The sequence below is a fragment of the Phocoena phocoena genome, chromosome 7, assembly GCF_963924675.1.
Source record: "Phocoena phocoena chromosome 7, mPhoPho1.1, whole genome shotgun sequence".
NCBI classification, from domain to species: domain Eukaryota; kingdom Metazoa; phylum Chordata; class Mammalia; order Artiodactyla; family Phocoenidae; genus Phocoena; species Phocoena phocoena.
In genome coordinates this window covers 80,194,327-80,211,269 of record NC_089225.1, presented here as the reverse complement: position 1 = coordinate 80,211,269, position 16,943 = coordinate 80,194,327, and the positions used below count along the sequence as shown (strand labels likewise).

At 39.8% G+C, this 16,943-nt stretch overlaps 1 protein-coding gene across 3 annotated transcripts in view; it reads right to left on the bottom strand.

Moving 5' to 3' along the window:
* The window catches only part of SPATS2L (spermatogenesis associated serine rich 2 like), a 169,572-nt gene that overhangs the window by 45,601 nt on the left and 107,028 nt on the right, over nt 1-16,943 (bottom strand). For all 3 annotated transcript variants that reach the window (XM_065880343.1, XM_065880342.1, XM_065880344.1), the window contains 3 exons: nt 15,603-15,711; nt 12,342-12,391; nt 8,970-9,216 (listed from right to left, as the gene is read on the bottom strand). In XM_065880343.1, coding sequence (XP_065736415.1) covers nt 8,970-9,216; nt 12,342-12,391; nt 15,603-15,711 — 406 coding nt within the window. The remainder of the gene's footprint in view (nt 1-8,969; nt 9,217-12,341; nt 12,392-15,602; nt 15,712-16,943) is intronic.

The window sequence follows — 16,943 nt, the reverse complement described above, 5'->3', positions numbered from 1 at the left end:
GTGAACTTAGATTCAAAGATTTTCATAATATATGTACAGCCATGTATGTGTTCAGATTTGAAAGTTTCTGAAAACTCCTTTTTCTCTTTAGCTTTTACTTTTTAGTGAAAGCCTCATGTACTTAAAAGTAGACTGAAGGAAGTATACGCAGAATTCGAATCTAAATTTAAAGGATGTCTTAAATACAGAGTAGTTCTAAAACAATTATTTTAACCCATTGAGTTTAGATAATTTCATAGTCTCCTATACAAATGTAATTTCAGTAAATCACATCATTTGATGACAATTAACTTAGTATTGTAAAGTAGTTCTATCTAGAAAAAGCTGATAAACAAAAAATAATTTTGTTGTTATAAAATAATGCCTAAAATTGCTAATATCTGTGTTACTTAAAGCATTACCATTCTCTTAAAAGTATCAATACTTAAGTGAATTCAATAGTGTTTTATAATGACCAATAATAAAGTAATTGGTAGTTCTTTAATCATTGATCTTAGTGTTCTTAAGTACTCACAAAAGAAAAAATGTAAATGGAAATTAAACGCCTTAAAAATGTTCCATCTTTCTACTAATCAGTTTTACAAATAAAAACAATGAGATTAGTGCAGTCTTTCTGGACAGCAATATATTAAGCACTTAAAAAATATCCATACCCTTTGAGCCCAATAATTCCACTTCTAAGAAAATATGCCAAGGAAATAATCATAATTGTTCCTAAAGATTTATATACAAGAAATGTTACAGCATTGCTTATAATAGCAAACAAATGGAAACAATGCACATGGACAACATTTTGGGAATAATTAAAATAAACATGGCAAATTGCAGCCATTAAGGTCATGTTTTTAAAGAACATACAATGATGAGGTAATGTTTATAATGTCATATTAAGTAAAAAGCAGAATACAAAAGTTCACCCGCTATGTAATATTTGTAAAAACAACCCCTATATATCTGTGCATTTAAAACATTCTGAAATGAAATTTTACAGTGTTTTTTTCTGAGAGGTAGGATATTTTTCCCCTTAAACCTTACTGCATTTTTCAACTCTCCAATTAATATAAATGCCTTTTAAAACCAGAAATACAAAATCCATGATTATCTTTAAAAAGCAGCACAGCAACTTAAACTTTTTAATTAACCTACACTTATCCACATATTTTATCATTAATAATTTAATACAAGCATGAAGAAGGCTTGTTTGAGTTCATATCATGTGCAGTTATTGTTCTAGACACCAAAAACACAACACTGGTAAAAGACACTTGTGGTTCCCATCTTTATAGAACTTGCAGTCTCATAGGAAGACATAAATCAAACCACCACACAAACAAATGTAGAATTACAGCTGTGTTAAGTGTTATGAAAGAAAAGTACACAGTATATGAAATCCTCAATTGGAGTATTTGACTTAGGGATATCAAGAATGAATTCTCCATGGAAGTAACAACTAAGCTCACCTGAAATTACATGAAAAACTAATCAGATGAAGAGGGCATTCCAGGCAGAGACAGTATTTGAGGCAGTTGTCAAGTTATTGTCTCTCAACTCCAAATCCACTCTTCTTTGCCCTACTTTGTGATACTGGAGCTGGACCCTGTAAACAATTCTGTTTTGCCAACTGGCAGAATGTTAGCTTTGTCAGTAGAGGGCAACAAAGGGGTCGCACAAGGCGATGAAGACAGAAATACACTTCCCATCTAGGTTCTGGTCCTTCATTATTATTATTATTCACCACAGGAGCCAGCAGCCATGCAGAGGAGCTCCAACTGCACTCTCATGCCACGTTCCCTGGCTCCCCAGCCCTGATAGTGGCTTTGAGCAGTTCCAGTCTATCTACACCCTGTGGCAATGGCGGGCTTCTTCTACAGAACAGCTTGGGCCAGGCCCTATGCCAAGATTTCTTGCCACCACGAGGCGGCATGCATGTTCCTCTGGGTAGCCACACACCTTGTTTGATGAGGTCAGTCTCAGTTTTAGACTGGGGGACTCTCCCAGTCCTAGTTCCTTTATTGTCCAGTCTTCCTGGAGATAGTAACTGCTCTCTTGACACGTCTACACCCCTGAGACTCCTTACTTACCCTTTATAGTAGTTAGCCACCTCCTACAGTTTTAGTTAGCAGTTCTTCCTATTACAGTCTTCCCATCCAAATAACCGGTGTGGCTTCTGTCTCCTGACTGTTATACACGGCCAGTACGTGGGACTAAGAGGACGCCAGTACGGCTGAAGCAGACAGCAAGAATGAACATGCTGTGGCATTGAGGCAGGAACGGGACACAGGGGCCAGAATATGCTGGGCTTGCAGGCGAGGGTAAGACTTTTGGTCTTTATCTTAAGAGTTCAAATATGTGTCATCTGAAAAGATTACAGGATAGAGAATGATTTAGAGGGGAACAGAGTGAATGCCAGGAGATGAATGAGTGGACACTTAGAGCAGCAGAGGCAAGAAAGGATGGTTTTGATGGGAAGGTAGAGGTAGAGACAGTGAGAAGTGGATGGATTCCAGGAATATTTGAAAAGGAGAATCAACAGAACTTGGTGATGAGGAAGATGTCATGACTGATGCCTGGATTTCTGGCTTGCAGGATGGATGGATGGTACACTAAGATCAGGAACAATAAAGAAAGCTAAGGCTGGGAAGGGAGATCAGGAGTTTGTTATGAGCGTGTTGTTAAAGTGCTTTGAAATATCAAAGTGAAAATGTCAAGTAAGAGCCTGAGTTCAGAGAGTAGCCTCGACTGGGATGATGAGTTTGTGAGCCAGTGTACATAATTAAGGCTAGGGTATGGCTGAAATGATCTACAAAAAGAGTATAGCTCTATATGAGAAAGGATTTGGAACTAACCCAGCCTTGATGAGACTCAACAATTAACAGCCAGTAAGAGAAGACTTAGAGGTAAACTTGGTGGGAGCAATTTCCTTGGACTAATGGGGCTGTAAGCCATAGGAATAGGTTGATAAGTGAGAGAGAGGTAAAGGAATGGAGACCGTGAGTAAAGACAACTCTTTTAAGATGTTACAGAATAACGGTCCAGTGATGAAGCCCCAAGAAAACTCGTCACATTACAATTATTGTACACCTTAATTTGCATTTTTCATCATTCTTCTATCTCTACATGACAGGCTAATTAACAGAAATTCAGAGGAACCAATAACTTTGGAACAGAGACCAAAACAGGTTTATTCAAAGACATAATGTCAGTCAGTTCTGCCTTTTCGTAACTTCTTTATGGAATACAGATAGACTTTATTATTTCATTCACGTTCTATAAGACTTGATCAGCTCAGAGGGCATAAAAGCTGGAAACTTTCTAATTGGAAACCAATCTTTTAGTTTAATTTACATTCTCTTTACAAGGTCTCCATTAATACTTTTACAGGTTTATTTACATTAAAAGATAATAGATAACAAAGTCGCTGGATTAATAAGCTGTCAATGACACAAGGTAGGCACGTTAACTTGATTTGTTTTGCAGACTTATTTCTCTGAAAAACAGGCTTAATTCTCATAGCATTTTGATAGAACCATTTAGATCTTTGTTCAAAATTAAGAAAAAAAAAAGGGAAGGCCTTTTATTCTTCGCAAGGAGTGCATTCCATTTAATTAAGTCTATTTTTAACTGAAAACTGCTGTAACAAGGTTTGAGTGGGAAGTTACGAAGGTATCGGCTATTCAGAGATGAGTAGGTTTGTGGTTTTGCTGTAAGGATGTAGCAAAAGTAGTTTTCAAATGAGAAAGAGAAGGGAGAGGGCTCTGGATTTCCCTGTACCCAGGTAACAGAAAAACACCTGAGGGGTTTTAGTATCCTGTGTCCTCATGTCGATACATCCTACGTCTGTCTCCATCTCTTTCTGCTTTATCACACACACAGAAAGGAAGCAGAGGCCTAAGCCACTGAAAACACAACGTAAGGCCACCCCTAATACTACCTGAACAGTTCAGACACAGTGCTGCTGGAAGCAGATGTTGAGGCTGAACAACACACAACTACAAACAAGAGTTAACACCAAGGACCTGATGCCAAAATAACAGAGTGAGACCAATGATAAATGGGCTCTAAAATATAAGCTTCAAAACGCCTGTTCACATGACAGTACTTAATGTCAGCTATATATACGAATAAAGTACTATATCTTTCATTAAAAACCAATGGTTATAACTCTACAAGGGCTTCACCTAAAATAATCCTAAATTAAAGTTTAAATAAAACATTGGCTGTTCAGACCAAGATAGCTTGATGTGACAGAATGTGAACAGGGGCATCCTCAGCCTTAATGTCTCAGCATCCACATCTCCTCTTCATTCACTCATGTCACGTATGGCCTTATCTGAAGTTGCTACCCACACTTCCCTTCCTGCCCCAGTCTCTCTGCTACTTGCTGGCTTCACAACATTTACTATAATCTATAATCATTCAGCTGTATTCTGCTTTACTATGCATCTCTCCAAGAGGGCAAAACCTTTTTAATTTTGTTTACTTCTTCTGGAAGAATTCCTGGCGCATGTTAGATGCTTAAAACATTTCCTGGATAGATAAAGAAATGATTGGAGGGTTTACTTTGTGCCAGATGCTGTGCTGGTCACTTTATGTATCTCATTTACCACTCACCACAATCTTGTAAAGTAGAATATTTTGCAAGTGGAGATAAAAACACGGAGCGGTTAGCTTGTCCAGGGTCACACACCTAGTAAGTGACAAGGCCAATATTTGAATCCAAACATGTTTAATGCTAAAGCCCTGGTTCTTAGCTATGATATTATGTTGCTTCCATCTGAGAGCTGGCACGGCTGAAATCCTGGAATATACACGTTTGGCTTTTCTATTAAAGTTCTCGGCAAGCTGCTTTCTTCTTGTTGATCTTTTCTAATCCTCTGGTCCAATATAGGGTTTAGAAAAGCAGGGGAAATAATCTTGTAGCTAGGGCCAACAACAGCATTAAAAAATCTGCCTGGAAATCCTATAGGGAACCTCACACCATAAAAATATTGTAAAACAGTCTGCTGTTGCTGTTGCTTTTTAATAAGAAGCACAAATGAAGGACAAGCAGCCAACATTGTAAAATAACAGGACCCTTTCTCTCCCATTTGGTTCAGTTCACCTAGAGAATGAGAAAGCAGTTCTGTGCCAGAGGCATGCCAAACACAGAATCTGTACTGCAAAGGTAAAACCATGGAGCTGCTCCTGTCCTCCAATACAGGGCAGACTGCGAAGTCTGGTTTGTGGAGGTCAGTGAACACTGCATGGGGCCTTCTGTTCGAGACAAGTAACAGGTAACAGAAGAGCTGGCTTCCCAGGATGCTTGACAAGATGAGAGGATATAAAGGAAGCCTGCTGGGAAGAGAAGCTGAAGACAAGGAAAGCCCCGCCCCCAAGTTTATCTCAATGGAGCCAGTTGGTGGCCCATAATCCTGCTCCTTTCCTATTGGATGGGAATTGGGTCCAGAGGGAGAAAGACAACACAGGAATCTGAATTCCTGTTCCGGCCCCTACGGCGATAAGCGCCTATACATTTCAGCAATTTGAGCCCTAAGAAAAGTAGTGCAGGAGCAACATTTAAGATAACTGAACCCTAAGGGTATAATGTGCTTTAGTCCTTTAGATGGAGCCTTAGAAATAAAAGCGATCCTTGGCATTACGTTTGGTAAAACTAAATCTTGATCTACTCCTTGTCTGAGTTTGTACTTGGACGCAGATGATCTTGATTGGATTATGTAAAAGATCTAATTTGAGCTGTTATTAAAAATGCTGAAATACAGAAAAAACTACTCCAAGGCTTAAAAAAGTAATTTTGTACTAAGTTTAAATCAAACTCCCCAACTTCAAAGCTATATGCTGACATGCAGTGTTGTCCCACTCGACAGTACTATATTTACAGCCTGAAATGATGATGCTTTGGGTGGTTATGTTTCATGTGGGAAGTCACACTAACACCCTGGAACCACCTGCATATATCTTAAAGTTAACTTTTCTCCTACCAGAAAATGATCCTTTTAAAACTTTTAAAAAGAGAGATCTTGAATGTCAAGGTGTTATAAAAAGATAAAACATGCATTCCACATGTTCACAGCCTGCTGCCCAGCTGGGCATTCAGAACAGGCTTTCCTGAGGCAGTTTCATTATTGGAAAGCTTGATAAATGCTCCACCACTAGCAGACTGGAGATTTCTTTTACGCTCATACTTCGAACTCACTCAAGTACAGAATACCATTATCTAGCTTTGTGATGATTACTTTCTCCTAATTTTTCAATTATACATCTTTTAGGAGTAAGGGAGCCTGCGGTTTTAGCAATAACTCTCTAACATGTGCATAAAATTGCCTCGATTTGAGTCAGGCTTTTGCTAACCAAAGAGAGTTACCCCCAGGTGTGGGTCTTCTCAGTTTCTCGACCCAAGGGCCTTGGTTTCCTCAGCTATAAAGTGAGGGGAGTAAGGAATCGTTCCCATCCTTTTCAGTTCCAAAGGTCTACTCAAAATGGGGTGCGGAATGCCCGAGACCCAACACTCGTCTGTGAAATATCTAGCAGAGGCCTCAGGACTTCTGATAGACTGAATAAGCATTTCAGAGTCATTTGACAGTTTTGGTATCAACTTCCCGATGAACCTTCATTATCTTTGGGAAGGAAAACTTAACTAGTTATAAACTCATTTTAAAATTTATGATCACAGTAAGTGAGCTGCTGATGAATGGTCAACCAGGAGGATTCCCTTCCTTTTGCAAGAACATCTAATAACCTTCCATTATCATCATTTTATTCTTTAACAGAAAAATTTACATGAGCGATAGATTTGTATTATTAATTACTAACAAATAATACTGACATACCTCAATGCCTTCATGCTAAGCTTATAAAACCAAAGGGATATTGGGATGGCTCTTTGTGCAATAACGTATTCTTCGCCAAAAGTTTCATGATAGGGTTCACAAAAGCCCCCTGGTACAGAGAACTCGTCGGATGGGTACTTAACTTTCAAGGTAGCTATCCACCGTGAGGTGAAGCGATTCAATACTGCATTTGATCTAATGTCATATACTTGATAGAGTTACTGAAATTGCTTTAGGAAGAAGGAATAAATTATAAGTAAATGAACAACTATATGTGCTGCGCTTTTAGTGTATGATTGATATCACAACAGCAACTTGAGTAATTAGCTTTCGAAATAATTGGTGTGAAGGCAAATCACAAGCAAGGTTGGGAATGTGCCACTCGATTATTTAATTTCTTTCTCCTGCCCTGACTATAAACCAAAACATTCTCAAAATTGTAGGCAGAGGAAAAGCTGAATTCTAAATAGAAGATTCTATATAGAAGTAGGTGATTTTTGTTGTTTGTTTTTAAGAAATCCTTGTGTAGTAAGGATTATTTGAACTATAGCACTATTAATAGTGTTGTTCGGTAATGTGTGTATGGAAGAAAATTAGAGCTTTGTGAACAATTAAAAAACTTCCTAGTGTGTTAGTTAATGCTTCCTCATGGTATCCCTGATTCAGTACTGGTTACTATGTGATTTTCTGTTTGCCCTTGTCTTTTCTGCTAGACTAAACTCTTCTCACGTAGGGCCCCTGCCTTATTCATCCCTGGTTACTATGTGATTTTCTGTTTGCCCTTGTCTTTTCTGCTAGACTAAACTCTTCTCACATAGGGCCCCTGTCTTATTCATCCCTGGTTTATCTTAGGAGGCATTTTGAAAAACAGGGCACTTTTAAAATTTATCTAAATGATTGCGTATGGGTGGGTGTTGGGGGCAGGATGCGAAATGACTCACAATCACAGGAATCCCACACAACGAAGAACTGCCCTGTAACCTGAACTTTCTCACATCCTCCTAGACACATGACATGTAAACCCAAGTATTTTTTGTACAGTTTTCCTATGGACTTCCAAGGTTTACTTGGATTTCTAGGGTTCAACTACTGTGGAAATTAAGAGAAAATTGTACTCTTTGGTGTTCAGAACTTTACCAAGAGTTTTTCACCATTTGGAAAATCCCGTGGCCAATCACATGAGCAGTCACATTATTTGAGTTGACAGTCAGCACTTGTCAGTCTGTATTCGTAGCAGCTGCATTCACAGTGATCCCATGTCTACATAAAAATATACTTATTCGGTTCTTACTTCACATATCACATATAAATAAACAGTGTTCACGTTACCCAGTTGAGTACTGTCTCCCTTCTTTTAAGTGCAAAGTGATTCATTATAATTGGGTCTGAACATCTGGCCATTTTATTAGGCCTTCTATTTTAGTTGTTCTTGAACTTCTTATGTTTTTATATTATTGACATTTTGTTTCTAGGTAGAGTATATTATCTATGAATTTTATTTTAGTATTTGATATAAAAATGGAGCATCGGGTCAGACAGTATTGAAGACCACTCACTGATCCAGTAGATTCCTGTACAGCTGCCTTATGTTGCAGAAAAGAAATGGGACACTGGAGGTGAAATGATGCCCCCAAGGTCATACAGTTGATTAAGTAGCCTTTTGTCGAGTAATGAATGTATAGCTATAGCACAAGTAATTAACATTCCAGATTCTAACACCCTGGGATATATATTCTATCACATAATACAAAATACCAGGAGTTAAAATAACTTGGCCTACCCTTTAATAACATTTCCTTTGGTCACCAATTATCCCTCCCTTATCCCAACAAAAGTGAAAAATTTCTTTAAACTGGAAGTTCCTTTTTCCTGATGATCCCAGTACAGACTAGAACTATATTTTTTAGTTAAAAAAACCCTCTGACTTAGTGCAGGGCTAGATTGCACACTTCTTCTCTAGCCTTGTCACTTTCCTCCCCGCCTCCACCATCCTGCGAGAAGACCGCTTGAATCTGTGGACACCATAAAAGAACAATCTTTCCCTTCCAACACCATCAACAGTAGCAATGACTGTCCCAGTGGGTCCCTTGGCATCCTTTTCTTCTATGTCTGCCTAAGCAACTTTACTTAAGGATAACTGACCTGTGACCCCACGGAGTGCCTTTGAAGGTTCCTCGAGTATTGAGATCTTTTTCTCACGGGGGGCAAGGGCTGGTTTTTCACTGGCAGAATCAGTGGATGAGCTGTCCTTCTCACAGCCGTTGACGTGGCCATTCTGTATCTCTGGCGGCGGTGGCTGCACAGGCCCTGCTTCGGGCCTCTCTGCCTTGTCTTTAGCATCTTTGTTGCCTTGATGCTGCTTGGACTTGCTTCTTTTTCTCTTATTGTTCTAGAATGAGAAACAAATGAGAAGCTCACACCCTTGAAATAGAAGGTGAACCCCAGAGACCAAAATAAGATATGTTACCCTTTTTTTGTTTTCTGGCTCTTCTAATAGAATGGGTGAAAACGCCTATGTCTTTATCAACCACCCAAGTTAATGTAAATATCTTCTTTCCTACAATGAGCTGTATAAACTTTTACCTCGTAAGCATAGTAAACAAAAAGTTTTCTTTAAAAGGAAAAACGCAGCAGGAAATGGCTTCAATAGCTGACACGTTATTTGAGCACACTGAGTTGCTACATATCTGAATGGCCATACAGTAGAGTCTTGTGATAACTGCCCTGGAAGAACCTGAATTCAGCTATTGTGCTATTGGAGAAGAGGTCTCATTTCTTAAAGAGATGATGGACGGGGCGGGGGTGGGGGTGGGCCGGGGGGTGGATCAGGGAGGACACTAAGGTTCTGATCCTCTGGGGGGGAGGAGAGGCAGGGGGAGGCCTGGTACAAAAGAGGCAGGAAAAAAGAAAAAAAAAAAAAAGAGGCAGGGAAGTCCCTCCGAAAGGAGGAAGTAGAGTCAGATCCCCAAAGTCCAGGTTGGATCTAGGAAAAGGCACCAACCAACCAGGAGATCCCTGGATTGCTGTCACTGTCCGGGAATCATCCCCATGAATACTTAAGCTGGAGTGGACAACTGCTACAAAGGAACGCCGAACCCACGTGGGTCCACCTGGATTCGCATTGTGCACCTGTATCTGGATCTCTCGGCTGCTACCTGAACGGCATTACAAGACTTCAGTTACATTTAGTTCAAAACAACGCAACCCTGCATTCTAGATAATTGAAAACTTTTAGACCTTGGTGCAAGCCTCAGCCAATGAGAACAGACATGGGGCCCATCAGGGCAGACCCTGTCCCGCCTGTTGCATCAGTGTCCCACCAGCTGAACATCAGCCCAGCTTTGTTCTTCAACACATCTGGAAAAAAAAATAAAAAGAAGGGCTTCCCTGGTGGCACAGTGGTTGAGGGTCCGCCTGCGATGCAGGGGACACGGGTTCGTGCCCCGGTCCGGGAAGATCCCACGTGCCACGGAGCGTCTGGGCCCGTGAGCCATGGCCACTGAGCCTGCGTGTCTGGAGCCTGTGCTCCGCAATGGGAGAGGCCACAACAGTGAGAGGCCCGTGTACCGCAAAAAAAATAATAAATTAATTAAATAAAAAGAAACAGTTTTCTCTTGATTCTCCTCCCCACTCTCCTTCTTTTCCTTTGAAACCACAATCATGCCCCTGAGTAAGGGCTCCTCCAGGGGAGAGAAATGCACTGACTGGGTGAAGGAAGGCCCAGGGGCACTTATTCCCACACAAGCCCTGCGTCTCCTGGGCTGGGGAGACAGTTTTCCCACTGAACCTCTAAGAGGGAGGCTTAGTAATGAGTTGGGTCTGCAGCTGCCGTCTGCTCTGTTTTTCACATCAGAGAAATTTCATACCCAAACCACACATCTGAAATTCCTCCAGGTAAGTATAAATACTGCCTTTCAATCACCTGCAAATTGTCTTCATCTCACATAGAAGCCTGGGAAGCTATGATTAAAGATAAGCAGAGATTGTCAAAGACGGTGGCATACAAAGATTAAAAATTTTTTTCATAATTCTTCCTATTCTCCATGAAGCTAGGAGGAGAAAAAGGAGGAACGGGTCATTCTAGTAATTTCAGTAATCTCGGGATTTTATGAAAGCAATACTGCTTTCTTGTGTTTGTTTAAAACCTGTGCCACAGGCCTGCGATCTTCCCTCAGTGGGAAGGGTATATCCTGGGATTCCCAAAACACAAGGCTTCTCTGGGAATAGTGGGAATGGGTGGGGAAGTTACTTTGAAAAGAGAAGCAGACTTTTTTTTTTTTTTTTTTTTTTTCGGTACGCGGGCCTCTCACTGTTGCGGCCTCTCCCGTTGCGGAGCACAGGCTCCGGACGCGCAGGCTCAGCGGCCATGCTCACGGGCCCAGCCGCTCCGCGGCACGTGGGATCCTCCCAGACCGGGGCACGAAACCGTGTCCCCTGCATCGGCAGGCGGACGCCCAACCACTGCGCCACCAGGGAAGCCCCGAGAAGCAGACTTTTTGTGAAAGTCATGAAACAGGTTACAGGCCAAGAACAAGAAGGAAGCTGCGGGCTTCCCTGGTGGCGCAGTGGTTGAGAGTCCGCCTGCCGATGCAGGGGACACGGGTTCGTGCCCTGGTCCGGGAAGATCCCACATGCCGCGGAGTGGCTGGGCCCGTGAGCATGGCCGCTGAGCCTGTGCATCCGGAGCCTGTGCTCCGCGGCGGGAGAGGCCACAGCAGTGAGAGGTCCGCGTACTGCAAAAAAAAAATTTAAAAATAAAAAAATAAAGAAGGAAGCTGCACCTCACTGGAGCTAGTGAGGGTTCCAGTGCTCCATGGTCACTCACAACACCAGAAAGTCACGTTCTGGAGACAGAGGCCAGTGTGTGCGCTGCATACCGCACGTGTGCCCGTAAGTCGAGACTGTGTGACTAAACAAGAAAGCAAAATAACTTGAGAGGGGCAGAGTAAAATCTCCCCTCTGTTCTCAAGGAGCAGTCAGTCTGTCAGGGTTCGAAAGAAGGGAAAACAGGTCCCTTACTTACTATGGCTTTAAGGCGCTTTCCTTTTTTCTTCCTTTATTAAAAATCTAGCTTATTAGAACTCAGGAAAAAAGTATCTCGGGGCAGCCCTGGACAGATTCTCTCAGCTGGAAAAACATGTGAAAATATATTTAGGGCTTTTCAAGTATCTTTAAAACACTCCTTAATTTTTCCCTTTGTGCTACAGGATACGTTCAGGCAAGTTAACGTCTAGAATCCTTTGAATTCTCCGGTTGGGCTCGCCTTAATACTTAAAAAGAAAACTCTGGGATTTCAAAAGCACACCTGGTGGTTAAAAACACTTGAACAGAAAACAAGGGCATTAGTAGGGAGGGTGGCCGGTAATTTAAGAGAGTCGTGAATCTGGAAGCTTCCTGGGTGTACATATTAACATATATGAAAGAAGCACAAAATTGGCAGCCTTGTTAAAATGATAACAACCATGAAGATTCTGATGGAAGCTGCTACTAATTTACAATCAATATCAATCTTACCTTCTTTTTTCCTGTCATATTCCATTCTTTTAGAACTTGAATTGCACTGCCTAGACAAAGACAAAGAATCTTCAACATGCATTCACATAATAAAGCACCACACAAAATTCATCTCTGTCTTTCCATCTTGGTAGCGATTTTTTTTTCAGCTTTTTCATTTGTTTTGATACATCCTACCTTAATAAAAATGCCAGTTTCATTTTTTATTTCCAGATTTTCATTAAATTCACTGCATGATCTTGGTTTTATCAAAGTATTAAGCCCCACTACATGAAGCTTACTTTGTTTTATCATTATGTTGTCTTAGAGAAAATGAAATATATCGAGAATTTTCTGATAGCTTCATTGCCATAGGTAGAATTAAAATTGTTCTGTTTGATATATGAATCAAAATACCTCTAATCTTCCAGGCTAAACATGAGATTTTGAATATTATTAACCATGTGAATCCTAACTTTTTGTTTGGCTATTCCTGCTCATTTTCTGCCTCTACTCATTATGTTCACAACCTGCAGGGTGATAAGGACAGACGATCCGATGTTAGCTTTGCTCTCATCACTGTGAATAGGGATGGGATGCAGTCTTTGCAAGGTTCGGCTCTGAAACAAAAGAAGCTCATCAAATAAGTTGAGTCCTAGGTTCTGTCAATGCCATTCACATGCATACGTGGCATTGCTCAGATGCAGAGGAAAAGCCTAACTTGATTAAATTAGAAAACATTTTAAAAGAAATGCTTAACCACTGGTCAGCTACAATAAGTATCTTCATGTATGTAGTCTTAGTAAGTTCTTCACTCCTTCAACTGTGCTGGGGGTAATTTCAACAATAAGTTATTGGTAATGAGTAGACCAGTTGTTCTCATTTAAATAGGTGCTTCTAAAAGAGTAGCTCTTACATGTATCCTTTTAACAATTTTAAGCATTCTCATACAGTCTCATTATACTAATAGTTCTCTACAATGAGTGCGTTGGCTAAACAAAGATAAACTTCAGGCCCGTATTTATAACAAATTTCAAATTAGTAGGGCCCCAATTATTGAGTCTACTGTTACTGTTTGATAACCAGAAGGCCATAGTGTTTGGACTAATGTTCAGAAAGGCTAATTATTCCTATCCATTCACAGTTTCCAATTCAATGCCCCTCTTAGGCCTTTTGCGTTACATGTACTTGAAATAGTAAGACTGCACTTAAAAGTAAGCTATAATTCAGTCTTTTTATTAACTGGGCTGGTCTTTTTCTAATTTGCTCAGAGAATTAATGTTTCACAGTATTTTCCTTTTGAAGAACTTTAGGAAGTCACTTTCACTAGGTTACTTCCTAAGTCACACCAGTGGCTGATAATCATTAGGGTAGTTCTTACTTATAGCTCAACTTCAGTTTTCCAGATAAAATTAAATTTTAAAAAATGTTAAATACTGTTCTTTTTAATCAGAGGGAGGAGGTGAGTTGCTTACTGCTTTCAAATGCAACATTCAATTATTCCTCTAATTTGCATGTTTTGACATAAATTCTATTTGCAATTTGGACAACAAGCTTTTAGAGGGTAATTCTGAAGAAGAAATAACTATGTTTACAGACAATTTTGAAATTGTTGTTATTAAACTTTAATTATACGGAAACGGCTTGGAGTTCTTTAAGCCGCTCACAAAGAGTGCTTTCAGTGTGCCTCGTAAATGATTCTTAACAATTATTTCTGATTTTCAGTGATTTTTAAACAAGTTTTCTGACTACTCCCCATCCAAAATGATATGAGGTTTCTCAGCAATCGATGAGTCTTTAAAAATGAGACCTCAATACCGACAAGGTGAAAATGTCAAGAAGGACAAGCATGGTGCTCTATTTAAATATGATCGGATTTGATGACAGTCCGTCAGTTACTGAGTATCTGTGCATCTCATCAGGGGTCATTCTGTAATAAAAACTTTCATGATGGAGAATGTCGGGGCCTCAATCCAACTGAGGCTGGGGAGGCATGGGGATAATAACCTTTTTCCTTTCCTAAAGCTTTTTTCCATGTGAGTGATGTTGGCAAGTGAAAGCTGAAAAGAGTTTATCTGAGCCAGGATATGCATGTTTCCCCCAATTTTTTCTTGAGATGAATTGCACTAAATGCTGCAAAGGTGGAGTAATAATTACATTCTCTGTATTTGTATCTGGTGAGTAAAGATTCTTGTACACGAAGCAGGAAAAACAGTCAGAAAAGTTATGCACCGTGGGTCTGCTTGCAGGTCTATTTTGAATGATAATCATTTTTAATTCAATTAGGACCCTAAACCCTGACTGCAGATATCAGAATGTGAGTGTGTTGCCTGGTTCCAAGACCTTGCCTGAAATGCAATTGTACTATATGTAGAAACTTACGAAGATTATTCTACTCCTAGGAAAGTAAGTAAATCAAACTGTCCTTAACAAATAAAGTGTAACTAGGATAAACCCGAGGAATGTGCTAATAGGTCTTCCCTGACCTTTCGGTCAGATTATGTTTAGTTAGTTCATACTGACAAAACAGAAACTAATGCTGGGACAGAAGACATATGATAACTAAGGACAGGTATGAGATCTCTGTTCATAAATGGAACTTTAATTTGAGTAGGAGAGAAGACTTTCCCATAATTTATAGGAAATCTAAAGCAGTAGGTTACCCATTTATAGAATAAATACATTCCTGAGACTTTAGATTCTATACCGTCACTGGCAATGCACTGTCCAAAAATAACAATTTTTTTTAGACAGCAAAAAGTTCTAGAGGTAGATAAGATGAACTGATATTCTGACTAATTAGGTAATCTCAAAATCATAAACTAAGGATATTAAAGACTAAACCAGTCCTCTCAGGCTACATAAGCATCAAGTTCAAGGATTCCAGTCATAAGGCCAAGTAGAACTATGCTGGTTGAAGAGTTGAGAAGGCTTCCCAGATCAGGAGTAAAGTACATTATCCTCCATTAACAAGGGCGCCATCAAATAAAGGACATGTTTAGTAACAAATTGGACAGACTGGTTGACAACGGAATTAGTAGCATTATAATACGTATCCTTTGTAAACTATCTACAGTCTGTCTTTTTTTTTGCCCAATGAGGAAAAAAGAACTTCCAAATTCTGCTCTTAATATGTAGACGTGTCTTTAAAACCTAGAATATTTTAATGAAAATTAAAGTATTAGTGAATAATTGGTATTCAATGCATTCAAGGAAAAAAATACAGAATATATGGAATATCTAGTTCTAACGTCTTCAGGTTCAGGGGACGTGTATACTTACCATCCACGAAGGCCTGCACTGCTTTATCTACATTAAAATCAAACTGTTGTAGCACCAGAACTATTTCATTATTGCTTTTGTTGGGAACAACTGATCGAACCGCGTAGATCTGCAAAGGAGAGGAAAAGAAAAAGAAAGGTAAACGTTTTGAATATTTTTCATCCATATTAGTCTCTCACTGGATAGAATGATAACTGTTAGAAAGGCCTTGAAAAGCCAACTAATCTACCTTCTTGCCATCAAGCATACTCAAGGCACTTCAGACCACTAAAAATTAATCCTGGTGACCACCTTGATAGCCTCTTTACCTGAATACACATTGTACAGGGACGTCCTTGTTAGGACTGGAGTAGCACGTGGGAAAAGCCAACTCTGGTTTTGCAACCTACTCCCCCCACCAACCCAGCCCCAAGACTCCAAGGGGTACTTTCAGTGAGTACTTTTCAGTGAGTACACAGATAGTTATCTTTCTCAGGCTCTCTTCTCCGTGGGCTCAGGGCAGCTCTTTGGAAAATTTACAGAAACAGCCTCATGCCTCAGCTTCTCTGATCTGCACAGTGGAGACAGTCATAGTGAGGTTCACAGAAGCGTGGTGTGAAACTCCATTAATTTTTACAGAGATATAAAATGTGGGGCATTGTATTTTTGAAATAGCAATCTTAGCCACAATACGGAAAACGTTCCCCAACACACTTCTGAAAATCAAACATTTAAAACAGTAAAAGTAAATACATGTATGAGAGCTAAGGACTTCAACAGGTTAAGCTGATATTCAATTTTTAATGACCTATAGGTATTTCTTAATCAAATTTTGCACATGTTCTTTCTTTTTGCCTAATAGAATTAATGGACCTTTATCTCACAGAACTTGCAATTACTACAGGACGCTCCATCCACTTCAGCAAACCCTGGCTCACCCAGCTTTCTATCAAGGGGATTACTGCAGCCACTACTGACAAATATGAGAGTACTACATGGTGCCAAGGTGCGTAGCATCCATAATGATGGCCACAAAAGCACTGCACAATCCTTACACGTTTTCATCAATGGTTAAATTGAATTTTAGAGTTACATGCAATTTATTGTAATCAGATCCATGGACTATGGATTATATGTGTATGATAATGTGTAAGATTCTATTGCCCAGAACACTCAATTAAGCAGCATAGCCTATTTCCTAATTATGTTAGAAAATAGACAGCCTACTCCATTTCGACGTACATGTAAGAGTATTTAGATTATAATGAGAAAACAGCACAAGATATGGGTTTATAACTTGGAGAGGTTCTGACATTATAGAAAGCTGGCTTTGAATCTTGACATTCAGAAATGCTACATATG